The following is a 25,408-nucleotide window of genomic DNA, read 5'->3' as shown; positions in this document are numbered from 1 at the left end:
GGGATCACCCTGACCCGTGCAGGACCCGCCACTGCTCTGTCTCCACTGCCCACATCAGAGCTGGGGGGTGACTGGGGTGGGTGTACCATGGTGGATCCCTGGCAGCCCCGGCAGTTGCCTGGAGCTGTCTCCTCTGTCCCAGCTGCGGCCAGGACGTGGCATGGTGGGCCACAGCGCCGCAGGACAATGAGGAGCGCGGCGTGGCATTACTGGATGTGGCATGATGTCACACAGTATGATGTGGTGTACCATATCGTACAATTTCACACCACACCGTGCCTTATCATGTGGCACAGCATGGTGCAGCATAGCATGGTGTGCCGTGACATTGCGTGGCATGGCAGGACATCGCGTGGCCAGACGCGGCACGGCATCGCACACCGCGCCGTAGCACGCTGTGGCCTGGCTCAGTGTTGCACGACACGGCTTGTCACGACACGGCACCGCCCGTCACTGCAGGCACCCGCCCCGGCGCATTGTCCCCGCCCCCTGCCCCGTCAGCCAATCACGGAGCCAAAAGCCGGCGTTTGGCTCTTCCCATTGGTCGATTTGAAGAAGGCGGTGGCCAATAAAGGTGGCGCGGAGGTTGTTGGGAGTGTCAGTTGCTGTGCTGGAGCGGCTGGTGGCGTCGGGGCTGTGTCTGAGGGCTCCCCGGTGCTGAGGGCTCCGCGGTGCTGAGGGGTGCGGGCCCCCTGGGGGCCTGTGAGGGCGGAAGAGAACGGGGCTGTGAGGCGCTGCGATGCAGAGGTGCTGCGACCTGCGGACCCGCTGGGGCGGGTACCTTGTGGGGAGGCCGCGATTCTGTGGGAGTGCTGGACGGGGGGCGGGCAGAGATGGACCTGTGGAGAGGGCGCAAGGGGTGGCCTGGGGTGCTGCTGAGGCCTTGGGAGGGAGACTGGGTGTGGTGAAGGTGTGTAAACCAGCGGGAGGTGCCCACAAAACGGGCCCAGGGACGCGGTTTGGGAGAAGGTAGTGTGGGAGGATTTGGGAGTGTTATGTTGGTGGGTCGTGTGTCAGACGCATGCTTTTAAGAAGCGGAAAAAGCTAAGGTTTATTTTGTACATCTCTTTGTATAGAGTTTTACGATCTATCCCCCTATTGGTCGGTGACAAACTATTACTCCATAATAATTGGTCAGTTCAGGGAAGGTGTCTATGTGCAGGGAAGTTTTTTGTGAAGTATCGTTTTCGTTCTACTGAGACAGTTGGCAATTATTGAAACAGGTGCAAGAAACGGTCCTAATCTGTAGAATTCTTTTGCAGGGAAACACGTTGTTTCTTGCCAATCCAGGTCTCATTTCTCACAAAGTTGGTAGCATTCTCACAGCTTATGTCAGGTTAAGTCAGAATTCAGTCTGCGAAGCCTGTACAAGCCTGCTGTTAGCCACCACAAAGGAATGGCTTGAGTGCTGGTGTTTCCCAATGGCTGATGGTGTCTCCTCTGCATGGTTTGTGAGACTCTCTGAAAACTTTCTCATCTCAGCTCCTGGCTCTGGCATAACAAGCCTTGCTGCTAAAACTTCAGATCTGGAACCAGATCTCGAGGAAAGGGCGATGGGTATCTCACCACTGTTTTTTAATGGCAGCTTCCACCTGCTTTTGGAATATGTTAATGTCACAAAGGGGCATTTTCTGTGCATCTGGCAGGAAAAGGTGGAAAGAAGCAGGATCAAAGAGCACAAAAACCACATCAGTCCCTGTTGCCAGGCTCTGGGAAACACCACTAATATAATAGAAATGAGAGAAGATTCATGACCTTTCTTTTTGGCATAGAGCAGCACTTGTGCAGAACAGAGGATGGTCCCCTCACTCTCTAGGCTCTCTCTTACAGAAAAAAAAACTTATGCAGGCATCAATCTTCTCAGAGGGCTGAGTTGCTACCCTGGAGCAGAGGGATGGGAAAACTCCACAGCTGGCTGCTGTCAGAGGGTTCCAGTTCTGTGTGGAGGAGGAGGGGAGGACAGAACTGTGGGAGCTGACAGTGGCCTGGTGTCCCACCTTCCTGCTTAGCTGCCGGTGCCTGGACAGCTGCAGGGCTTGTGGATCAGCCACACTGCAGTGAACTCTGGTCAGGATTCTCCAGGCACCACTGTGATCTGCAGCATGGCCTCAGGGCAGTTTGGGAGCCTCCAAACCCACTACCTGCCAGACCACTGCCTGCAGGAATCATTTTGTTGTGTTGTCCGTGGAAGTTTTGTGACAATCTTGGATGTTAATGGCATGTGTTGCTTTTCTGTTGCCACATAAAAGAAGAAGAAAAATGTGGTAGTATTTCTTGACAGGTTTTTGATTTCTGAAAGCTATTCCTAAGATCCTGTGTCTGAGGCAACCAGCAGTGGTTTAAGTATTTAACTCTTTCTGCTTTTCTGATAACCTGTTGGACTTTTACAGACCCTGCTTAAGGAACTGGACTAATCACCTGAATGCACCCTTAGAACCAGTTTCTAAACTCAAGCATGTAAGTAGGAAGCTCTTGAGTCCTTCATGCTTTAAGTGAGTCTGAGGAGAACAGGTCCCCTGTCACAAGTGAGTGTTTTACAGTTACTTAAAGAATCACTGGCAAAAGTATCAGTAAAAGCAGGTTTAGTATAAAAGTGAAAGCCCAACAAAGTTCATTGTCAAACTTCGCTCTACTACTACTTACTGGATGGTTAAAGTGCACAGAGAAGAAGCAAGCTAAAGTCTCAAATCAAGCAATCTAAAACCAAAACCAAAAATTATCTGTGTGAAGGCAGGGGAAGGGAAGGGTAAGAACAAAAAGGAATAAGGAAGGTCCATTGAGTCACAAGATTCAGAGCAGACTGCCTTGCTAATCTGGGCGCTGGGCTGGACCAACAGTTTAGGGCTGAAGGTTTTAACAGCACTTAATGAATAAGTTAAGTACTGTTAAGTTAAAAAATTTAACGAAGGATTCATATAGAATTTACTGTAGCACAATAATAACTTGCTTACAGGCCTGACTTTGAAATCTAGAGCTCTTAAGAACCAAGGAAAGCCACATTCATGTAACATTTGCTCTAGCATACTTACACACATACAGACCTAAAGCATTTGTATAAGGTATATATCTGTAAAAAAATTCCCCTCAAATTCAGTGAAGGACTCATGTTGGTGCCTTTGTATCTTCTAAACAGGCAAGGAGTTGAGCCTTGGGGAAAGGAGGTGTCAGCTCAGGCTCTGTTGACATCCTTTGTTGTTCCTCCAAGGGCAGCAAACGTGAGAGTTTGCTGGCTCTGAAAAGCCCCACTGGGAGAGAAATGCTGGTCACAGTCCACAGCAGTCCAAGAGAGCTCAAAGGGTCTCACTCGGGATTCTGCTTATAGGGTCACAGGAGAATGTACTTCAGTAATAATAATTTTTCATCCTGGCTGCAATTCAGATCTGTAACTTGCTTTGAAAACCCCAAGTCATGGTCGTGAGTTCCTGACTCCAAATGGAGGACATACCATAGATTGCTGAATTGCTGGCAATGAGTCAACTATCTATTTTTTGAGGGAGTTTGGCTTAGTTAGGAGCTTCAGTTTGGGAGACTGATCCTTTGCCCATGTCCTGGTGGGTGTTGTGTTGTTGTTCTGTTGACAGCTGGTTTGTCACATGACTGTCCCCTGGGCAAGCTGTAAGGGTCTAACCAAGCTGTGCTCTCCTTGGAGATGAGGGCTGCTTTGTCTTTCCAGGTTGACAGGAGCAAGAAGGGTGTTTTTGGGAATGTGATGGCGGGTGCTCAAGAGGATGGCAGGCTTGGAGCCAAATCTGTGCAGCACACTGGCCATACTGTTCAGAAGAAGCCTTCAAATACATCCCAGGGAGCAGGAAGGGTACAGCCAGGGAACATCATGATGCTTCCTGCTTCTACACAGGCTAGTGGCAGGCTCCCACCTTCAGGCTCTGCTCACCTAAACCCAGAAAGGAACCAGAAGCCTGCACAGGAGACTGTCAGTGCTGCAGCAGCTCAGGTGGGAAGTGACCACCCTCCTCCTGGAGCACCTCACTCTCTGAATAAGGGGCTGCAGGGCAGGCTGGTCTGCCACAAGGAAAACTTCGACCCACGAGCCTCCACATCCCTGGAGCCAAGCAGAACTTTCCAATCTGATGCAAACAGTCTCAGGAAGACAGGAGTCTTGGCCCACAGGCAAAGTTCAGCTGTAACATCAAGGCCTGTTCTGGGTCCAAAAGGCAGAATTAGTAACCAGCAGCCTAAGGAAGAGCCAGTTGTGGACAAATTCAGGAAAAGCCTGTCAGAATCAAAGAACATATCTCAAAATACAAGTATCAGAACTCAGCCATTGCAGCCCTCTGGATTCCTTCCTGCTTCTGCTGATTTGCTACTTAAGAACTCTGGGACAAACCAGGGAAAAACTTCTGTGTTGAGGCAACCTGGCAGCACTCCAGGGGGAAGTCTTAAGCACCATGGCCAACCTCCCCCAGCTAGAAGATCTCCCACCAAGCCTCCCACTTTGGGCAAGCCCCAGGGTACCACAAACCTGGAAACCAGCCTGAACCCAGGTGTCACTTTGCCATGGCCAAGGCCCATGGTTAAAGAGGACATGGACAGGAAGGACATGAGGCTGGTACTTCCTGGACACACAGCAGCATGCCAAGGGACAGGTCACCCAAACCAGTCCTGCAGCTGGTTGCACAGCTCCAAAACTCACATACTTGAGGATGGTTTGAGGGGAGAGCAGCTTAAGCCAGAACTGCCGAAGGCAAGTGGCATGCAAGCTAGGCGGATTCCAAGGATCCCATCAGCTGCAGACCGTAAGTAAGTGGCAGCTTGGGCCACCTGGGTCTTGTCTCCAGGAAACAGCAGAGTTTAAAGGGTTTGGCTGGGTTTGAGCCAGCACCATCCTGCTGAAAACAGAGTCCAAAGTCTTTTATTGGTGAAAGCTTGTTGGGAGGTTGATGCCCTGAAAAATAAGGGGTTGGGGGTGATGTTGGATAGCACCTTGAGTTCCTCTCCCACTGATTCAGTAAGTGGAAGGAGAGTGTGTGGCCACTCTCAAGGCTTACTCTTGAGAGCGTTTTCCTTGCCCAGTCCAGAACTCAGGTGTGCTTCTGAGACAGATATACTGATTCTTTTTAAGCAGCTGAAGTTTGCTAAAGGGAAATTCTAAGGAAAACCAGCCAGCTCTTGCCAAGCTACTGTCTGGTGGGGTGTGGTAACTATGATCTTTTGGTCTTTGGACAGGAAACAGCTGGAGGAGTGGTTGGCATCCAAAGGCAAGAAATACAAGCGACCACCGATGGCGCAGCTTCAGAAGCAGGCAGTGAAACCATCCTGTAGGAAGGTCAAAGCAAAAGAGAATCAAGAGAATCCAGAGCAGCACTGCCAAGTGATGATCGATGGCATATTAACTGAGTGCCTGAAGCTCATTGAGGAGGTGGGAATGGGAAAGGAGCTGCTTGAATGAGCTTCTCCTCTCCTGGAGCACACCAGGGGATGAGGGCTGTGTCCCAGTAGCTAGAGGGGTTGGGAACAAGTGTTCAGTTGCCAGAGGTGAAACACAGGAAAATAAAAGTCCTCATAAAGTTACAAGTAGGCCAAAGGCATGCAGTGAGCTGTGCCAACTGGGAGATTGGAGAGGTACCCTATCAAAAGAGACTGTTGTGGTTTAACCCCAGCCAGCAGCCAAGCCATGCTGCTCACGCAGTCCTCCACTGTTGCAGTAGACCTCTCATTAGGGGTAGAAATGAGCCAAGACACACACTTAACTTGAAAAGGGTCCCAGTTTATTCTTCTTTATAGCTTAGCTATCCAGACTGATTACAGCAAGCTCCTACTGTACAGTCCAAATGTAGACTGGTTGCTGGTTATTTCCTGCTGTACTGTGACTGCAAGTAATGGCTTGGAGACTCCCAACACAGACTTTCACCTAGCTCGATTATGACTGCAGGCTCCAAGCCCATCAGACCCTCACAGAAAATCTTTTGCTAGTAGTAACTCTCTTCCTTGTTTTGTTCTTTGTGTCTCTGGATCACTCCTTCTCCCTCAAGGCTGTCTTTCACCGGGTCCTCCTTGACCAGCCAACCCACTCCTTTTATCACACTTATCTTTATTAGTCACAGCTGTGACCCATTAAGAGCAAGGCTGTTCCTCTTCTTTGGCAATTAGTACAACCGTGACTTACCGGGGGCAAAGTTGCCTGTAATCCCTTCTTCCACACCTACACTCTACCAGCAGGACTGAGGAGAGAATCATAAGGGTAAAAGACAAAGAATTAGTGGGTTGAGCTAAAGACAGTTTCATTGAGAAACCAAAAGCTGCACACACAAACGAAGCAGAACATCAGCTCTCTGCTTCCCACAACAAGACAGGTGTTCTACCACCTCCAGGAGAGCAGGCCCCCATCACATACAGTATTGACTTGGGAAGATGAATACCATCACTCCAAATGCTCCCCCCACTTTATATACTGAGTATAGGGTCTGGAATATCTCTTTGTCTGGAGTCACCTCTCCTGGCTGTGTCTCTTCTCAGCTTCCCACACCTCCCCGGCCTCCTTGCCAGTATGGCAGCACAAAAAGTAAAAGAGGCCGTGGCCCTGTGTAAATCCTGCTCAGTAATAATGAAAATAACCCTTAGTTGTGTCTCTGCTGTTGTCAGTGACAATAATGATACCAGCATCAGTCCTTTATTATCTTAAAAGCTCCCCTTTCCCACAGGCGGCTCCACACAGCATTGGTTGCTTCTCTCCTGCCCTCTTCCTTCTGTCTTCTTCTACCTTGCCAGCTAACTCCATCCTGTCCCTTATACAGCCACAGCCATCTAACCCTGTCTGTCCCTTGCACAGCATGGCCAGCAGACTCCCCTCAACCAGCTAACCCACTCTTTTATAACACCCATTCTCTTTGGCTGGTTTTTTTTGATAATTAGCACTGCTGTAATTCATCAGGGGCAGGGTTGCTTGCAATCCATTCTCCTACATCTTACCATAGCTGTGTTTATCTCAAATCCCAAGTACAGCCCCATACCAACCATTGAGAAGGAAATTAATTTTACCCCAGCCAAAGCCAGCATGGCCCTTGTGACAGTGTCCTGGAACTGGGCAGTGCAGTCTGCAGCAGCAGCCCAGGCTGATTAAGCCAGCTCGAGGTAGATCCCTGGTGGGTGTCACAGGCTGAGGTATGGCCCTGGTGGGCAACAGTTGCTGGGAGCACTGACCACTAGCTCCAGGGTTTACTGGCCCCAAGTAATGCCAGCACTGGAGTTTATCCTTTGACACCCCTCTGGAATACTTGACTCAATTATCCAAGGGGAAGATAGAGAGAGGACAGCTTTTATCTGCCGTGGTTATGTAGGAGACTTGCAAACCCAGACTTTCGAGGCATTCCTCCTGGAGAGTGCTGGGAGCCATGGTCAGGCACAGACTGCTTCCTAGTGCACACACTTGTCTATGCCATGGACATCTTTCTTCAGGCCCTTACCCTTGTCCTTGCAGGGTGTCCATGCAGAGGAGATCTCAGCGGTGCTGTCCCTTGTGCCCCAGGCAGAGAAATTTGCCAAATTCTGGATCTGCCAAGCAAAGATGCTGGCCCAGAGTGGCCCCTTTGACGTGTTGCAGCTGTACAGAGAAGCAGTCGTTGCTGGGGCTGAGGTGAGTGGGGCATGCCAGCTCCATGTGTCCCTGCCTCTGCTCTGGAGGGCTTCCTAGAGTTCCAGGGGCCAGGTTTTAGAATTACAAAAGCAGCTTTATTCACTGGTGAAAAAGTCCTTTAGAGCTGCCAGTCCTATTCCATGCTGAAGAATGTGCCCATGCAAGGTGGGCACCTGGCCAGCTGTGCTGGGTGCTGATGGATCCCACTAGGCAAAGGGGAATCCTGCAGCCTCTTCCTACTGTCCTCAGCATAGGGTGTTGTGGTGCAGCAAAAGCCTTTTCTCCTATTCAACTGGAGCTCTGGTCTCCTTTCCCATGCCAGACCTGCCTTGATCAATGTTCTGCTTTTCCTGCAGCCAATCGAGGAGCTCAGGGAAACTGTTCTCAATATTTTGAAGGATGCAGACCAAAAATTGGAAGGTAACCTGAGTGTTAAGGGGTTGACTGGAGCATGGGCATGTGGGGGCTCCCTGGTGTTGCCAGCCAGGAAGCAAGGTGCTTTACTGTGTGTCCCAGCACCTCACATCCTGAGGAGTGCTGTCAAAGTCTGGAATCCTGATCTGAAAAATGAGACACTGTTACTCTGCCTGGGCTAGGGAGGATCCTGGGCCAGCAAGCCTCTGCAGGCAGGCACCCTGCCCTGGTACAGAGTGCCAAGGTGTAATCCCTCCCCAGTAGCTGCTCTCTGCAACTGGTTTGCTCTTTTCCTCTCCTGCCAGGAGAAAAGGTGGAGGAACCCATTCATTGGGAGCCTAGGAGGTGTTGTCCAGGTGAGAGGCAGCCCATAGCATCGACTCCAGGCCTGGTGGGGAGGCCTGTGACCTCCCTTCCCCTCTCAGTCAAGTTACAGGTTACACCTGTATCCAGGTAAGGCTGAACCTCCTGTTCTTGGTAGCACACACCCTCCATACCAGTGGTCTTCTGCAGGGCTTACTCAAGGCTCTTGTCCTTTCCATAGAGGAAGGGAATTCCTGGAAGGCCCAGAATGGAAATTTCTGACACCTGTGCGGCGCTCCCTACGGATTGAGAGGGCTGGGAATCACTACCCAGAGATGTTGAAGGACCATGATCCTGTGGTATCATCCCTCAGTGAAATCCTGGATGCTGAGGAGGAGACTTGCTTCATCTTCCGGAAAAACCTTCTGGCTTTGCCAGAAGTGACAGAGCTGGAGGGTTTGAGTTCATATCCCCTTGAGAGCTCCTGAGGGGTTCCCAGCAGGGAGAGGCTGCCTGCCCACCATGCTGCCTGGTCCACACTCCCCTGACTGCTCTTGCCTCAGATGTAGAGAGGAGCAAGCCTGTTTTAAATTCTGTTTTAAATTCTGTTTTAAATTCTGTTTTAAATTCTGTTTTAAATATCTAAAAACTGTTTTATATCTAAATTCTAGTATCTAAATTCTGTTTAAAATATATTAAAATTTGCAGTGAGATGTGTGTGGGCTAGTGAGTGGTGTGGAGACACCAGCTATGTCTCCTGGAACTGTGTCCCCCAGGACTGCGCTCAGCTCCTCTGCCATGATACTCTGGTTTTCCTGCTGTAGAATGGTGTCAGTTGGACTGCAATGTTCGAGGCACCTCCCAGTGTTTGGAAACAATGTCCTGAGCTATTTGCTCTGGAACTGTCTTGTGCCCTACCTGGACAGCATCTCTATGTCCCCTACTGTGAGGCATATATGCAGACCTGTGTCTGGAGCCACAGGTGGTAGCAATGGCTCTGCCTGAGGGGCTGAGGGACCTGCAGTACCCCAGCAGCTTCTGTGCAGACCCCGAGACTGACAGCAGCACCAAGGGTTGCAGAGGACCTTGGGGTGCAGCAGACCAGGCCCCCAACTCCTGGATGGACATGGTTGGGGTCTGGGGACAGATGAGCCCTGTAAGTGCACTCAGGCCCCATCTACTCCTGTCCCTGCACTTGGAGCAGGCAGCAGCACGAGGCATCAGGCAAGAGGCTGGTGAGGGGATTGGCAGGTGCTCTCTGCTGTGAACAGTGACCACACAGAGCCCTACTGTCATCCACCCAGCCCCAGCAAGCAGTGGTCCTGGCCCCATCACCCTCTTTTACCTCCTCTCTCCCAGCCCCAGCCTTGGTTCAGCATCTCCACTGAGTCATGGATGCTGGCAGAAGTTTCGGAGCAGTGAGCCAGAGGTCTGGCATGGGGCTGGATCCACTCTGTGGAGCACTGCTGGCCTTGGCCCCCTCTTCTGCAGAGGTGGGGATAGCTCAGGGCCACCACCTTCTACCCAGGGGCTTGTGCTTGTCCCAGCTGCTGGACAAGGATTTGGTGACTACCCTTTGCCCCCACCTCTCAGGCGCAGGGACAAAGCAGTTTTCCTTTAAAACAGCTAATTTTATATGTCTGCAGTGCCAGTGTCAGGAGTTTTGAGTAGCTTTTATAAATAGAAAAGGGTAGGTAAAAGAAGTGGGGAACAGCAGGTGAGGGTGGTTCCACTGGAACAGCTGTCACCTCCACAGCCCCACCCCCTCCAACCCAGCATTGCAGTGCTCAGGGCCAGGCCCAGAGGCTAAAGGGGCAGGAGCTGCTGGGACCCCAACTGCTGCAGTGGGGCTTCCAGTAATACTGCAGCAGTGGCACTGCCTGTTCACCTGGTGTTGGATGGCCCCAGGCGGGCATTGAGCTGCTGGGAGAGGTATGAGTTAAAGGGGCACCAGGCAAATATGAATTAAAGGGGCAGGAGCTAGCAGGCTTGGCAGTGGGGAGCTCTCCTGGCTCTGGGCACAGTCAGGAGAAGGTTCCAACTGCCCAGGGACAGGTGTGACAGGGGCCATGAGTCAGGGCTACCAGCCATTCTGTAGCCACCAGAGATGGTAGCTGGCCATGAGTGGTTTCAATCTGGCAGTGCAAGTGGTCCAGGGCCACTGAATGCCCTCCTGTGGGTCTGGCACCGGGCATGGCAGCAGTTGGGGGTGTGCTCAGGCTTCTCCATCATCTTCCTCCTCCCCACTCGAGTCCTGGGGGACCTGAGACAGTGCAGAAGGGGCCCAGTGGGCATAGGACTCCTAGGGCATCAGGGGTGGCAGGACGCCTGTGTCCTTCTGCCCGTCTGTTCCTTGCCACCCACCTGCTGGCCAGGGTCACCATGCTGGGCCAGCCAGGGAGGAAGGGCAGTGACTGTGTCCCCCGAGTCCGGGCGAGAGTGCTCCACTGTTGACTCATGGGCCATCTGCAGGGGTGAGGTGGACAAGGCTCGCAGAGAGAGGCTGGCACCAGCCAGCCGAGGGGTTGGGTGCCCACCCAACACCTCTATCAGCCTCATGGCCCCCTCAGGCAGGGAGGGAAACTGAGGCACAGTGGGTAACCAGCAGGGGCTGGGGGCTGCATACCAGGACAGGGGGTGCCCGGAAGAGGTAACTGAAGGGATAATAGAGGAAGTTGATGAAGGAGGCAGCGTAGAGGTCTGCGTAGCGCATCAGCTGGTTGGCAAATAGTGTCTGACGTGAGCCACAGCGGAAGAGGCTGCCCATCTTCCCATAGCACATGTCCATCTCATGTGTGACTTTCTGTAGATGAAGCAGGACAGTCAGGGCACCCAACGGCCCCTAGGGGGCCCCCACGGAGGAAGTTGTGGCAGGGGGGTGAGCTGAGGTGCATGACAGCCCTGGGTGTCACCTGGATCCGACGCTTGATGGAGCTGATGTCTGGGCGCTCACTACTGCCACTGTCTAAGTGCCTGTAACGGAACAGAGCAGGTGAAGGGCTCACGTGGAGGGTTCCCCACAGGTGCTCCCACCCCTGCCTGTCTCCCACCCTAACTGACTCACTGGTACAGCTCAGCCAGGAAGAGATCCAGGCTCCGCAGCTCCTCAAACAGCTCTGCAAGGGCAACATCCAGCTCAGTACAAGAGCATCACCCACTGCCCACCATGACCAACAAAGAGGGTCAGGGCATGGCCCACTGAGGCAGTTTTGCCATTGAGGGGTGTAGGAGGTTCCAGGCCACCTCCCCTTGCACGGCAAAGTCTGTGTCCCCAACCCAGCACTGCTCACCACTCTTCTCTGTCCAGACCTGCAGCTCACGGGCCAGCTCAGGCACCACCAGAAAGGTGCGCCAGCCCTGCCTCTTCTTGGATTTGAGGATGTCCCCAAAGATGTGGTCCCCCATGTAGAGGATCTCTTTGCCCTTCACACCCAGGAGGTCACACACCACATCTGAGGAGCCTGTGACAGCCAGGGGTCAAGGTGGAGGGGTGGGCATGCCCCGCTATGCTGCCCACAGGGCCCAGAACAGAGCCCAGCTGGGCGCTTACCACCGGAGTAGACAGCGCAGTGCTGGAGGGGGCCAGTGTACGTCCCAATGCGCAGCTTCCCCGTGTCCTGCAGGACAAGAGGACCCCAGGATGGGGACACTGTTATCTGTGCCTGCTTGGTGTCCAACCAGCTGTGTATCTACCTTAGTGCCTAAATAATGCCCACCACCCCAACTAGGCTTGCAGCAGGGGAGAGGTACCCACCGTGTCGACTTGGCGCAGGACAGTGCCCTCAGCAAAGAAGAGGGGCTTGCGGGTGTCCACCACAATCAGGTCGAAATAGGACCTCCAGGGGCGCTGTGGGACGTCAGCCTGTGGATGCCGGGGGGCGGGGGGTCAACAAGAGGGTGCTGATGGGCACCCTGCACCCCCCATGGGGACAGATTCACCTTGTCCTCATTGCTGAAGTCAAACAGGTAGGACATGATGGCCTGCAAGGACATCTGGCATCATCACTGCTGCCCCCAGGGCACCTGTGGTTCAACACATCCCCTCTGCCTCCCCCATCCAGGGTAGGCTGGGCCTGGTGGTGGGGGATACGGACATCCCCTACTCACATCAGTGTAGGTGTAGTCACTGTTGGTGGCCAGGAAGATCTTCCCCACCTCCTTCATGCGGCTCAGCAGCAGTGGCACACGGGGCTAGTGAGGGGCAAGTCAGTGGAGGGGAGCATGGGTGGGGGGAGCACAAGGAATTGACTGCGAGGACCAGAGTAGGGAGGGGTCCACAGGGGTCTGTACGACTCACATCCTTCACCACATATTTTTCCAGGTTCTCTAGCGTCTTCTCCTTGAGGCAGCCCTGCAGAAGGGATGGGTGCAGCTGGCCAAAATCTCCCAGGGTGTGCGTGTGGGAAAACCCCAGCACTCTCAGCACCCATCACGAGCAGCCCCCTGCCCATTGCACCCACAGAGAGGTGGACATGGTCCATGGCCTCGCGCACATCCTGAAACATGCTGCGGAAGGACATGAAGAGGTTCCCATGCTTGTAGCCGGTGTCACAGCTGCAACAGTCAGGAAGGGAGGCGGTGAAGGGGCTGCCCTGCTAAGGGAAGCTCCCCCCAGGATTTAACCCCTGTCCAATCCAATACCAAGCCCCCACCCACCACCTTCCTCTTACTTGACATATCTGGAGCAGTTGGTGAAAAAGTCCACGAGACAGGCATAGAGATGGGCCTCTGTGGGGGAGGGGGCTGTGAGATGGGATACAGGGCAGGAGAGCAACCCAGGATGGTGGGAGGGCTAGGGCAATAGGAGTTCCCACTCACCTGTGAGGTTGAAGAGGGTGTTGAGGATGTGGAAGCGCTTCATGTCATCCCTCTGGATGAACTTGTTGGGGTAATAGTGGAGGATTTCGGCTCTGAGGAGGGAGCATGGAGCTGCACTCCACCCTGAGGGACCCCCAACTTCCCCCTGCCCCAGCAGTGGGGAATTCACAGACTCACCCCTTGAGGAAGCGGAAGCCGTGGGCACAGACCAGCAGGTTCCCATGGGAATCCACCTTCAGCAGGTTCCCGTACAGGGCATCAAACACCAGTCCCCTGCACCACACAGCTGTCAGTGGATGCGGGGCTCATTTCCCCTCCCATCTCTGGGACCCCCTCCACAAACTGACCGGGTGGGGAAGGTGGGGTCATATTTGTAGGCAAGGATCTCAGGAGGGTACCCAATGGCGACAAGGTGCTCCAGCAACAGAGTGAAGGCCAGCTCCTCGTAGTCAGGGGACTTATACACTGCAGGGGGAAAGGGGGATATGGGCAGGGGCTGGGGGGGATCCCACCACTACCCCACCCTGCCTTAGGGCCCCCCCAAAACGCACTGGCCAAGGTGTAGTCCATGTCAAAGCCAAAACACTTGATCTTCTCCAGCGCCAGGCTCCGGTTGACGAAGATCCTGAGGGTGACCACGGAGGAAGTTACGGGGTGAGGAGAGGTTTAGGGCTGGGGGTGGCACAGAAGAAGAGATGGGGTCGTGTTTCCCTATCCCAGTCGCTGGTCAGTGCTCTGGGAGGGTTGTGTGCACATCCTAGCCCAGGGCCCCACAGCAAGTTACTGGAGCTGAAAAATGGGCTGGGGAGCTGGAAATGGAGCCGGAGGAGGGAGGGGAGGTGGAGGATGTGCAGCGCAGGTAAGGGGGATAGTAAGCCCCTGTTTGGACCTGCCCCCACCCAGGCATGTCTACATGACACCCAGGGCGTCTCCCCCTTCTCGATACAAGTATCTCTCCCGTACTTGAACCCCGGGGCCCTTTCTTCAGGTCCTGCTCCCCTCCCCATGTGCTCTCCCCAGCTGTCCTTCCCCAAGCCCTCGCCCCGCATCCCCAAGTCCTGCTGCCCCCGTTGCCCGCCAGTCCCTCCGCAGTCCTCAGCCCACCGGTGCTGGCAGTCCCTCCGCAGGGCCCGCGGGTCGCCCTGCCCCGGGCCCCGGGCCGCCGCCGGGCCCCGCAGTCCCTCGCTGCCCATCGCCACCGCCTCCAGCCACCGCCTCCGGCCGCCGCTTTAACGGGGCCCTGCGGACCCGCCCCTCCCCGGCCACCGGCCGGGCCTTGGCCCCGCCTCGGGCAGCACAGGGGGACGGACCGGGGCACCCCGGTGACCCCCAGATGGGGCAGTCATCCCCCCCATGCGGTACGGACACCTCCTCACACGGGGAGTGCTCCCCACGCCCTCCCTGAACGGTGCTCCTCGGCCGTGCCACCCCGCTGCCCCCGTCGTCGCCCCCTTCCCCGGGCCCGGAGCCCTGGGCTGCTGTTTGCGTAGCGGCGCCGGTGGCAGCGGAAAGCGCCCGACGGCAAATCATTAACCGGGGTCAGGGACTGACCTCGCCGCCGCCCCAAAGCCGCCCCGATGGGAGCGCATCCGCGCCGGCCTCACAGCCTGGGGAGATGGAGACAGGATGGAGCGCCCACGGCCCGTGGAACGCAGCGACCCCCGCCCCACGGGGCTGCGTTAGCGGCCCCACGCAGCACATAAAGCACCTCTGGAAATCTGCATCTGTCCGAACACCTCCCCCCCGCCTCCGCCCCAGCACTCCCGGCTGCCCCAACCGAGGTTCTTGCAACACCCCGGGGCCGCTGACGTGGAGATGTAGGACCGGCCTTGACCGAGCCAGGAGGGAGCATCCCAGGGCCCATGGAGGGGCAGTGCAGAAGCTGTTGTCCCAGGGCAGCGGAGGGATGGCCACACGGCCAGACACACACACCCCCCACACGGGGGAGGCAGGGGGCAGGAGCCGTCCCCAGGTGCAGGGCCCCGATAACCCCTGTGGAGGGCTGTTTACATCCCCTCCCCTGATACAGGGGACACGTGGGGCTCTTATCTTTGTCCCCAGCTCCCTCCTAGGGCACAGGGCCAAGGTAGGGAGGGTAATGGGGCAGCACCTGGCCCGCAGCGTATCCCAAATCCCCAGAACCACAGGCAGCACTGGCCTATGAAGGAAATCTTTATTAAGTCCGAGGTAGCAGCAGTGACAGGGGCCGGAGGGCAGCCCCCAGGGCCCCCGAGCAGGATGGTGTCCACAGCACTACAGCAATGGAGGCAAAGCTGAAGACTGCACAGCCTGCAAGAGGGGTACTCCACGACTCCCCAGCCCTTTCCTCCAGGGCAGGCAAGGACGAACCTGTTCTTCCCCCAAGAAATCACTACCAGGGGATCAGCAGAAGTGAGAAAGTGGCCCCCAGTAACTGCTTATCTACAGCTACAGCAGATCGGGGGGGGGGGGGGGGGGGGGAGGGGGGGGCAGCACCCTGGCAGCACCCCACCCCCCCCATATTAGTGCCAAGACAGTTATATTAAAAAAAAAAAAGAAACTTTAGAGACAGCACTATGCGCAGATGGGCGCAGCCGCCGCCTCACAGCAGGCAGCCCCAGTGGCTTCTCGAGGGAGGACAGCAGTGGGAAGCAGGAGCAGTGGGAGCACTGGCGGCCTCACAACTTTAGGACAGCGAGCTTGAAGACAGCCATGATGGCAGCACTAATGAGGCCAGAGATGGGAACAGTGACGAACCACGCCATGAAGATGTTTCGGAAGAGGCGCCAGTCCACGGCCTTCCTGGAGCGCAGCCAGCCCACTGAGACCACTGACCCCACCTGCCCAACGAGTAAGGGCACAGCTCAGCACCAGAGCAGGCATCTGCACCCCCCAAAGATGCACTCCTTCACCCCCCAGGCCAGAGCCCTGGGTCCTGTTCCAGCCTGTGGGGATCTCACAGAGCACAGGCAGGGAGTGCAGGACAAGGAGTTGCCACCCCAGAGGGGTGGCAGCACTTGGGTTCCCATGGTTTCTTGGCAGAGCCTAGGGGGCCATGAAAGGGGTTTTGTTCTCCCATCATCTCCTAAGTGTCCCAGGGATCCACCTCATGGCCAGGCAGCCGCTGCCACTTCACATTGAGATGCAAGCGGCAGAGCTGGGAGCTGACAGTGGCCAGCGGCCCAGAATGGGGCTTCCCACACAGCTCCACCCTGTGAGCGCCAAGATTTGGAAACACTGAGCTCACACTGTGCCAAAGCCATCCCCCCACGACCCCTCCTACCTTGCAGTGAGTTGTGCTGATTGGGAGGCCAACATTGGAGGCAATGACCACTGTCAGTGCTGATGCCAGCTCAATGCTGAAGCCACTGCAGAGACAGAAAGCAGATCAGAATTGAGGCACTAGATACCCCAAGAAAACCCCAAAATGGGCTCAAGACAGCTTGGTTCTTCAGACCCCTGGATGAACCCCCCAGGATGCAGCAAGGTGTTGGAGCCACACACACCCCAGTTCTACCACTGAAACCCCCAAGAGAGAAGGGAGCGGCTCCTGGAGCAGAATGCAGCTCTCAGGCTGCCTGGAACCTCCCATCTGCTCCATGGTAGCCCTTACCTGGATGGTGTGATGGGAGTCAGGTCCTTTCCCATTGTCTGGATGACTCTCCTTCCCCAGACCCACAAGCCAATGCAAATCCCTGCACCCCCATAGAGAAGCAGCCAGATGGGAGTTGCCGCTTTGGTAGCCACATTGCCCGTTTGATAGACCAGGAAGAGTGCAACCAGGGGCCCAATGGCATTGCTGGAAGAGAAAGGGGATCTCGTCTAGAGGGCCAGAGGCTCTTGGCAAGATAGAATATGATCTGAAGAGTGATAGAATTGAAGTGTTCAAGGCCAAGTTGGATGGCACATGGAGCAACCTGGTCAAGAGGAACATGTCCATGGCAGGGGGTTGGAACAAGATGACATTTAAGGTCCTTTCCACCCCAAGCTATTTTGTGATTCCATGATTCTGTGAGCACTAGCTCCAGCTAGCAGCCTCCCTGGCTCCCATTAACTCCACTGACCTGACATCATTGCCACCGTGAGCGAAGGAGCCAAAGCAGGCCGTGAGGATCTGCAGGAACTGGAAGAGTAGGGACACCTCAGGCTTATCCTGCTCATGCCACTCTTCCAGGGACCTAGTGCTGCCCTTGCGGTCACTGGCACCCAGCTCTGCCTGGGCTGTGTTCAGGTCCACGTCTGTAGCTGGGTGTGCATCCGCCACTGCATTGCAGTAGCTCGTGTAGCTGTCCATGCGGACCCTCTTCTTGGTGTCCGCCACAGACCAGCTCAGCTTCTCCCCATCCTCGCTCTCCTTGGCACGCAGAGAGTCCAGGGGCATGCCACAGATGGCCATGGTGTAGGAGGTATAGCTGTTATTGCGCCGCAGGGGCTTGTCCCCTGAGTCCCCCATGCAGTCCCCCATCTTGGCTAGATGCAGCTTGTGCAGCAGCTCCTTGTAGAGGCCGGAGTCCTTGTGCACAGTGTGGTACTGGTACTGCCCACCTGAACCCAGCTGGTGGCCCACTGCCTGGCTCAGGTGGACCAGGTTGCCATTGGGCAGCCGTACAGCTCCTGGCAGTAGGGACAGCAGGTGGAGGGGTTAGCACCAAGGGTTGCCTGGGGTTGGGGAAGTCTTACCACCTGGATCACCCTCTGCTACTCACCACTGTCAATGCTTTCCTTCAGGTCGAGGCTGGGAAGCCTCTCCTGCTCCGGGGCCTCCTCCAAATCCCCCAGGTTGAAGGAGACCATCCTCTCCTCCACCACTGCCTGGAGGGGGATGGCCGACCCTGCGTCGGCAGCAGGACCCTTGGCATCACTCAGGGGCATCTTGGCCTCCTCTTGCTCCTCCTTTGGGCAAACATTCTTCTCCATCAAGGGGCTTTCAGAAGGACTTGATTTTATCTCTCCTGTGAAGAGGGGCAGCCACCATCAAACCCCTTTCCAACCATTGCACCCAACGCCAGCACAAAGCCCACACCCCTTGCCACTCAGATTTATGGTAGCCAAATAAAATCTACAGCTCCTCCCCATCCTGAACTTTGAAAACTGCTGAACAGTCAGACCTTGTCCCAGGCACAACAGCCAAACCATCTAAGCCAGCTCATCTCCTATTTTTAGGCACTCCCACCCACACTGGGTGTGGTGAAAATCATTATGAGGCTTTTATGTCAGTAATGTCTAGTGCAGAGGTTCCTCTTTGGGCCATGTTTGTCCCATCTCTGTGGGCAGTGGGATGCTCTGGACCCACTTCTGGACAGGCTATGACCCCTGAAAGCTGACAAAACAGCGCCCAGAAGAGCCCAGCTCATCTCCCAGCCCAGCAGCTCCAGACTGGGCTCCTCTCCAGCTTCCACTGGTGGATGACAAACCCAAACAGGAGCTCGTCTCCACCTCCCAAAGGCAGCCTGGTTTCCTGTCCATCCTGGGGAGCCAAACCAGCAGCACCCAGCCTTGAAGCCTGAGGCTGTTCCTCCACCTCTAACGGGAAAAGTATGTTTTCTCCAGGTGAAAACATGAGGTCAGCTCCTTCAGACAACAACCAAAACCACCTTCTTGTCATAAACATGACCATTTCTCTGTCACTTTGTTTGCCTCTAGGGCTGTGGCATCAACCCTTCATCCTGGCACCCAGTCCCAGCAGAAATGTCTCCCCCTGCATGCCCACCTCCTCCCAGGGATGCTGTGCATTGGCAGGGAGCATGTCTGCCAGGCTGAAGAGCCCACCTCACGGGTGGGAATTAAATTAAACAGCTGGAAGATTGTCAAGAACAGCCATAAAGCTGTTAGTCACAGCCCAATTACACCAGCACAACAAGGACAGCCCCTCATCACCAACTCCCAAGGCCCCAGCTTGCACACATCATTGATATTCAGGACCACATGCAGTTCCAAGCACTGCTCTGGAGGCAGAGCTCAGGACTGATCCTTTGGATGCCTTTCAATAGAGTGTTTTGGGTTTTTGGTTGGTTTTTTTTTTTCTTCTACAGGGAAACAATTTCATCAGCTTTAAACTTGTGATCTGCATCAACCAGGCCAAGGATTGCTCAGCAGGTATGAGAAGACTAAAAGTTACAACAGGCACATTGTCTTTTGCCTTATCTCTCCTCTATTAATAGAGTGGGACAAGCTGTCTGATACTGCCCAAAGCTCCAGGAGACATCACCCCACAGATGAGTCAGCCCCAGACACTGCTCAGCAGCACAACAGCTGCTCCTGGGGTGGCTTTGGGTGCCTGGGCTGGGAGCAGACAGAGCCCAGTGTGGCGAGTGCCCCAGTGATTCAAAGCAGGTTAAACCCTGAGAATTCTGTTAATAACAGCCCCACAGCTAATGTGATCTCCTGCTGGGAAGAGAAGTCAGCTGGGCAGAGCATGCCCTTCCCCGAGGATTGCAGAGGAACGCGGTACTTACGGTCGATTTTCTTCTTCATTCTCGGACATACAAAGAACCAGACGATGAGAGCACAGACAACAGCACTCCCCGCCGAAATTAGGAGGATACCCCACAGAGGAAGTTTGTCAAAGCCCAGCACTAGGAAATAAAACAACGGATCTTTGAAAACTTCTGGGCAAAAACCCTCCTCAATATACGACTTTGGTTTTCTCAGGCACAGGGACTCCATCACCTGCAATAGCCCTGAGCTAATCCACCTGCCAGGGAAAAACACTGCTGGGAAGGCTGAAACCCCAGGTATACTCTCTGAGCCTCACAGGTCATATTCCCATTAGCAGCTGACCATTCACAACCCCTTCCCCCAGCCAAACCCTGTACAGGCTCCACACAACTCTTGTGTCCTCATTTGCTGCAATGTCAAAGGAAAAAACACTTCCCAGCACAGCTGCTGCAGCCAGTGCTGCTCTGGACAGGATAAGGAAGACTGGGCTGCTCCCCCCAGAGCTCACCAGCCCCTCCAGCTCACCAGCTGCTGGGGAGGGCAGCTCTTCTGCTCCAGGAGTCAATGGAAATTTAGGCTTCATGGCATCTGAGGTGATATATGACCCACTTAGAAGCATTCTCACAGGTAGCCTGACTTTCAGCAGAGGTCTGGCATCATGCAACCCCATGTAGGGCATCAGGTGCTTGTGATAATTCAAACCCTGCATTTGTTGCTGCAGGCAGTGACTTACTGCTCCTGAAGTAGCCCAGACATAGGTCTGCCTGCAAACCCTGTGCTCGAGCAACCTAGAGGTCACTCAGCAGTTCAGAACTCAGGATAAACAGATTTGGATATGCCAAATGATCAAGTGATTTTGGAGCAGCCCCAGTGCCCCCAGCAGCACCACTGCAGGCCTGTCCTCCTCTCTCCCACGCTGGAGAGCCCAGGGAAGGGAAAGCTGACATCCCTCCAAAGAATTTTCCAGCCGCTGTTTACAGAGTAAACTCTGCCAGAGCAAGCACTGCCTGCCTGCATCCCACCTCCAGAGGCTCCTCCACAACAGGCAATCCACACACACACCAAAAAACAGCTCAGGCCAAGTCATCCCAGCAAACAATGGAGGTGACAGAGCCTCTGGCTCCATGGGCAAATCCAACTGTCCCTGCTGAGCCCTCTCAGTCCTGCTTGCGACCTGTCCCCTGCAACCCAGTATCTTAGTTTGGCTTTTCCAACTCAGCTCAGACTCTGCAGCACACGGGCCAGCTCTTCTGGACATGAGTAACTGGCTTGGTTTTAGGGACAGGATGAATTAGGAGGCTCAGCCCCATTCCCTGCTCCTGGCCCCACCACCAGCAGCCTGAGGAGTCTCTTCAGCAGTCAGCAGATACCTGAGTTTTAGCACAGGTAAGAGAAGGGAAGGGGAAGTCATGTTATTGGCCAGTCCTGGGAAGTCTAAGGAGAAAGGTCTGGAGGAGTTTAGTTTGAGCAGGTCTCTTTGGTTGGGCAACTACCTAGCCCAGACAGTGCAGGCTAGCCTGCCGCTTTCCGTAACGGGCACAGGCCAGCCGCCTTCTAGGAGATCTCAGCCCTGTAAAGCAAAAAAGGGGTAAATCGTGCATTTAATGGAAGCTTTAGAAAGAATTTCAAAATTCAGGTTCAAGCATTCTGCTGTGCACTTACAGGGTGCCCCAGTGTACATGATGGAGAAGAGGTTGATTCCCACCGTGCAAGCATAGAAGACGGGCAAAGCTCGCAGGCCATTGGGAACAGGATCTGCCTGGAAAACACAGATCAGTGCTGTAGAGAGGTAGACAGGGGGGCTGTGTAGCAGCCAATGAGCAGCTTAGCAACAGATTCTTTCCAGAAGGGGTTCATGCCCTCAGTCACCTACAGATGACAGCTCCATTTATTTACTGCGGGAACAGCTCACAGCCACATGCCCCCAGCTGGGAGGGCAGGAGGGACACAATACCTGGGTCCCACAAGGCTCCCCAGAGAGCTAGGGCAGGCCCAGCCAAGGGTTCTAGCACTCTCAAGCCTGGAAGAATTCATCTCTACTTGGCTTCTGAACCCATTCTCCAGCTCCCCAAACTGCCACCTCCACTCACATTTTTCTTTCAATTCCCCAAAAACTTTCAAAGCTTTTACCCTTTCCAGCTGACTTGAACAAAATAAAAAGTCCATTACTCACAAAGGAGCTTATTTGACCACATACCTGGCAGCAAGGCCCTCACCTCAGCAGCAGGAGTGTTTAATCCCCACTGCTTGCCCAGCAATTGGGATTTGGCAGGACAAGCTTTCCTGAATGCCAAGCAGCACAGAGCAACTGGACTGTTCAGCACCAGAACGAAGCGTGACAGGGCCAGCCCCATTTTGGGAGGCTGGTTACACAAGTGACAGTGGTGACGCTGAGCTGTTTTAAAGGGCTGCCAGCAATAAGATTTTAACAACTCCTGAATCATAAAACTTAAAGGAATTTAACCTCTGATACACAGAATAAAATGCTGGAGTTTCTCTGCATTTCTGGGGTCCCAGGTGGAAGCAATGTGGTTTCCCCAGCCACAGGAAGAATTCTGTCCCTCCCCATTGAGGACAGCTATGGCTTTCCATGGTGGATCACCACCTTTGCCAGCAGCCTACCCCAAGGAAAAAAATCCTTACACCAGGATTTTGGAAAAGCCCAACTGACAGCTCAGGTCTTATCAGTTCTGGGTTACTTCACTACTGGAAAACAGGGCTCATCCTGCTGAAGCCAGGCAGGACAACTCCCATGTTTCAGAGGGGATGTGATGCCCCAAAACCACTCCGGAGTGGCCACAGGCCCCATTTTCTGACCTCTTCAACTCCCAAAGGGCTCCCCTGGTGTCAGCACACAGTCCAGAAAGTGCCAGGAGAAGCCCTGGTGACCATAAGCCAACCCACAAGTCCACTGAGTGCAGCCAAGAGCCCCAAAGTGTCAGAAAACAGGGCACATAGCCCTTACCTTACAGAGGATGAGCCTCTGGACGAAGAAGAACAGGATAGCAGACATGATGCCCGAAAGAAGGGGTGAGATGAACCAGGATAACACTAGAAAGTGGGAGGCACAATCAGCATCCTGCTGCTGGAAAAGGAATCCCAGGGACACAGGTCCACTGCTGGGGTGGTCTGGCCAGCTGGACTTACCAATCTTCAGCAATTCAGACCACTTGACACCGTCTTGACCTTGGGCCACCAGTGAGAATCCAATGGTCGCTCCAACAATGCAGTGGGTACCAGAAATGGGAAGCTTCAAGAATGAAGCCATCAGCTGCCATACAGCAGATCCTGGAGAAGAAGCAGCCTACTAAGAAAGCCATCACCAGGGCACCCTGGGACATCCTGCCCCCACACTGTGATCTCCCTGCTCCTTACCGGACATGGCGCTGATTGAACCTGCCATCAGCAGCTGCTGTGTGCCGTTGTACATGTCTACATCAATCAGACCCTTCCGGATGGTCTCACTGACCTTGGCTCCCAGGAGGACAGAGCCCACCGTCTCAAAGATGCTGGCCAGGATGCAGGCCTGCCGCAGGGTCACCACCCCCGAGCCCACAGCCGTGCCGAAGGAGTTAGCCACATCGTTTGCACCAACAGAGAAGGCCAGGACGAAGGCAATGATGAAGCCCAGTACCAACATCCAGAGGAAGTCAGCCATGGGGGCGGTGGGCACCACGGAGGTCGGTTCCATGGCGGGAGCGGGGCGATGGGTTAATAAATTAGGTATAAAATTAAATAGAGGGATCGCTATAGGGCTCGGGTGGGCTGCGACGTCCTACGGGCCCGTCGGTCGCAGGGGCTGGGGGCTGGGTGCCGCGGCATGGTCCGCGCCTCTCTTCATCCTGCGGGAAGGACAGAGCTCAGCAGGATGAGCCCCGAACACCGGCCCTTCCCGCCGCCGGTAACGGCCGCTCCCGCGCGCGCCACCGCCCCCTCCCGCCGCCATGTGCATGCGTGTGTGTCCGCCCCCGCCCGTCACCTCCGCTCACCGGCTGGGCCGCGCCGCGCTAACCAGGAATCCCCAAGTGCGGTCCCGCCTCGCTGCCGCTTCGGCCCCGCGCCCCGCTGCACTCACAGCACGCAGCAGCCCGTCACGCCCGCCCCCGCCGCCCAGACTGACGCGGCCACAGCGCCGGGCGCGCTTTAACACCGCCCTCCGCCCCCCGTGACCCAAACCCCGCCCCGCCGCCGGGGCCCGGCTCCGCCCCCGCTGCCCATTGGCCCGTTCGCCGAGCGGCCCCGCCGTGATTGGGCAGCGCCGAGCACGCGCCCGGGGCCGGCCCCGCCCCGCCGCGCCGCGCGGGCACCGCGCCTGAGAACCACGTGCGCGCTCGGCGTCCCGCGGGGTGGCGGCACGGCAGTGATATAGCCCGGCCCGGCCCGGCCCGACAGTGGGCTGACTCGACTCTGGCACGGCCCAGCACTGGTGTGGCATATCCTAACCCAGGTGTGTACTCTGGCGTTGTCTGGCTCAGCCCTGCACGGGTGTGGCCTTGACGAGCTTCACGCACATTTGGCACGGCTTGGTATCGATGTGGGCTCTGCTCCTGTGTGTCCCGGGCGCAGGCCAGCACGTGTGAGAGCCCAGGCTGGGCTTTAGCACAGCCCAACACACTTGGTATGGGTGTGGGTCTGGCCCACTTGTGGAACGGCTCTGCTCAGCTCCAGCATGACCAGCCTGTGCCAGGCACAGCAACAGTGCTGCACCAACCTGGGCAGGCGCTGAGCTGCTGACCACTGTGCTGGCATTTCAGCTCTGAACTGACATCATGCATGGGCCTTGTGCCCGCACTGGTTGAGACCAGCACCCAGCAACAGCACCAACCCAGGGGTGCTGACTGGCCTCAGTAAGGGCCACGCTTGGGGACTTGAAATCAGCATCAGCCATGGCAGCAGCATCCAGAGCTGAGTGGCAGCTCAGGGGATCCTGCAAGGCCCCAGGAGATTCCCAGGAGGTCCTGCTGGGTTTCCCCCAGCACCTCCAGCCTGGGTGACACAGGCGGGGGTGAGCCCCTGCCCATGGCTAGTGCACAGCCCTCTGTGAGCATGTGTGCACAAACAGCCCCATGTGCACATGCCCACGTGCCCTGAGCAGGGTGAGCTCCAGTGCCCATTCCCATCTTGGGGTGATCATTGCCTAGCAGGAACCACGGCTCAGTGGTCAGAGGCCACAGGCAGCCCCAGGGCAGCGGATCAGCCGTCACGGGAAGCTGGGCTGTCTGGCCAGGGGTTGTGCCATTGCACAGGTCAGCGGCTGGGGGCCGGCCACAGCTGGGCCATTGCATGCCATCGCGTCATGGGACACTAGTGACAAGGGGCTGCAAATGCCACCTGGTGTGGGGAGGAAATGGCCAGGGTGCCCCAGCCCTGCTGCATCACTGCCCCTGCGTCACCCGGCCAGAGTCCGTCCTGTGTCCCCATGGGCCCTGTGTCCCGGGCCACGTGCAGCACTGTGTGTGCAGAACCACAGCACAGGCTGGGCTTAGGGGGTAAGGAAGAATGTGTACCTGGGGCCTGGGGACCCCTTGCCACTCTCAGCTTGCCAAAGGAGTAGGAAGGGCTGACCCCACACCTTTAGGCTGTCCCCACTCCACATTCCTGTCACCACTGGGTGTCCCCATTTCCCTAGGTTCGAGAACTGGGGAGGAAACTGCGGCAAGAGTCCCTGGATGAAGCTGGGAAGATCCATGTTCTGGGCCCCCAGGTCCTATAACCCTGTACCCCCAAAGCTGAGAAGGGATCCAGGTGTGTCTACATACCTGCAGTGGTAGAGGCAGGTCTGAGGAGCAGTACTGGCATACAGGGTGCAGCACTGAGTATTTGGGATGCAGCACCAAATATGGGGCACAGCACAAAGTGTGCAGG

General features: G+C 55.6%; 3 protein-coding genes across 4 annotated transcripts; 1 reads left to right on the top strand and 2 right to left on the bottom strand.

The window, feature by feature from the left end:
• The first annotated feature begins 646 nt into the window (after window positions 1–646).
• Window positions 647–9,021, top strand: LOC117007837 (cytoskeleton-associated protein 2-like). 2 transcript variants are annotated; one of them, XM_033081249.1, is made up of 8 exons: window positions 647–747; window positions 2,391–2,457; window positions 3,674–4,758; window positions 5,185–5,377; window positions 7,436–7,591; window positions 7,948–8,011; window positions 8,311–8,458; window positions 8,550–9,021. In XM_033081249.1, the coding sequence occupies exons 1-8, from the start codon at window positions 740–742 to the stop codon at window positions 8,794–8,796; spliced, it is 1,968 nt and encodes a 655-aa protein (XP_032937140.1). In that variant the 5' UTR covers window positions 647–739; the 3' UTR covers window positions 8,797–9,021. The 2 variants fall into 2 exon arrangements, with proteins under 2 accessions (XP_032937140.1, XP_032937139.1); XM_033081248.1 differs by having other exon boundaries at window positions 3,650–4,758.
• An 897-nt stretch (window positions 9,022–9,918) lies between these two features.
• LOC117007838 (cytosolic purine 5'-nucleotidase-like) lies at window positions 9,919–14,319 on the bottom strand. The gene is made up of 18 exons (XM_033081250.1): window positions 14,231–14,319; window positions 13,678–13,751; window positions 13,474–13,591; window positions 13,304–13,399; window positions 13,127–13,218; window positions 12,979–13,036; window positions 12,769–12,862; window positions 12,606–12,659; window positions 12,416–12,499; window positions 12,248–12,289; window positions 12,063–12,170; window positions 11,859–11,925; window positions 11,599–11,769; window positions 11,373–11,424; window positions 11,221–11,281; window positions 10,935–11,111; window positions 10,673–10,774; window positions 9,919–10,571 (listed from the first exon to the last, which is right to left on the bottom strand). The coding sequence occupies exons 1-18, from the start codon at window positions 14,317–14,319 to the stop codon at window positions 10,524–10,526; spliced, it is 1,587 nt and encodes a 528-aa protein (XP_032937141.1). The 3' UTR covers window positions 9,919–10,523.
• A 961-nt stretch (window positions 14,320–15,280) lies between these two features.
• On the bottom strand, window positions 15,281–23,666 carry LOC117007896 (sodium-dependent phosphate transporter 1-like). Its single transcript, XM_033081342.2, has 11 exons — window positions 23,533–23,666; window positions 22,919–23,385; window positions 22,691–22,831; window positions 22,509–22,594; window positions 21,206–21,302; window positions 19,561–19,680; window positions 17,812–18,057; window positions 17,170–17,719; window positions 16,719–16,904; window positions 16,389–16,473; window positions 15,281–15,945 (listed from the first exon to the last, which is right to left on the bottom strand). Exons 2-11 carry the CDS (start codon window positions 23,232–23,234, stop codon window positions 15,784–15,786), a joined length of 1,989 nt encoding a protein of 662 aa, XP_032937233.1. The 5' UTR covers window positions 23,235–23,385; window positions 23,533–23,666; the 3' UTR covers window positions 15,281–15,783.
• Between the last annotated feature and the right edge of the window lie 1,742 nt (window positions 23,667–25,408).

The sequence above is a fragment of the Catharus ustulatus genome, chromosome 27 (genome assembly GCF_009819885.2).
Source record: "Catharus ustulatus isolate bCatUst1 chromosome 27, bCatUst1.pri.v2, whole genome shotgun sequence".
In the NCBI taxonomy this organism is placed as follows: Eukaryota; Metazoa; Chordata; class Aves; order Passeriformes; family Turdidae; genus Catharus; species Catharus ustulatus.
The sequence above is the reverse complement of the archived record's forward strand: the minus strand, read 5'-3'. Positions and strand labels throughout refer to the sequence as shown.

Coding starts and splice junctions, on each gene's coding strand:
- LOC117007896 (XM_033081342.2), bottom strand. CDS start 23,234: ATGGAACCGACCTCCGTGGTGCCCACCGCCCCCATGGCTGACTTCCTC. Junction 18,058..19,560: donor AATGAAGAAGAAAATCGACC/GTAAGTACCGCG, acceptor CCCTCTTCACAG/GAGAGATAAAATCAAGTCCT. Junction 17,720..17,811: donor GAAGGAAAGCATTGACAGTG/GTGAGTAGCAGA, acceptor CCCTACTGCCAG/GAGCTGTACGGCTGCCCAAT.
- LOC117007837 (XM_033081248.1), top strand. Junction 4,759..5,184: donor CCATCAGCTGCAGACCGTAA/GTAAGTGGCAGC, acceptor GTCTTTGGACAG/GAAACAGCTGGAGGAGTGGT. Junction 5,378..7,435: donor GCCTGAAGCTCATTGAGGAG/GTGGGAATGGGA, acceptor TTGTCCTTGCAG/GGTGTCCATGCAGAGGAGAT.
- LOC117007838 (XM_033081250.1), bottom strand. CDS start 14,319: ATGGGCAGCGAGGGACTGCGGGGCCCGGCGGCGGCCCGGGGCCCGGGG. Junction 12,500..12,605: donor AAAAATATGTGGTGAAGGAT/GTGAGTCGTACA, acceptor GCCCCTCACTAG/CCCCGTGTGCCACTGCTGCT. Junction 11,926..12,062: donor TCCTGCGCCAAGTCGACACG/GTGGGTACCTCT, acceptor CTTGTCCTGCAG/GACACGGGGAAGCTGCGCAT.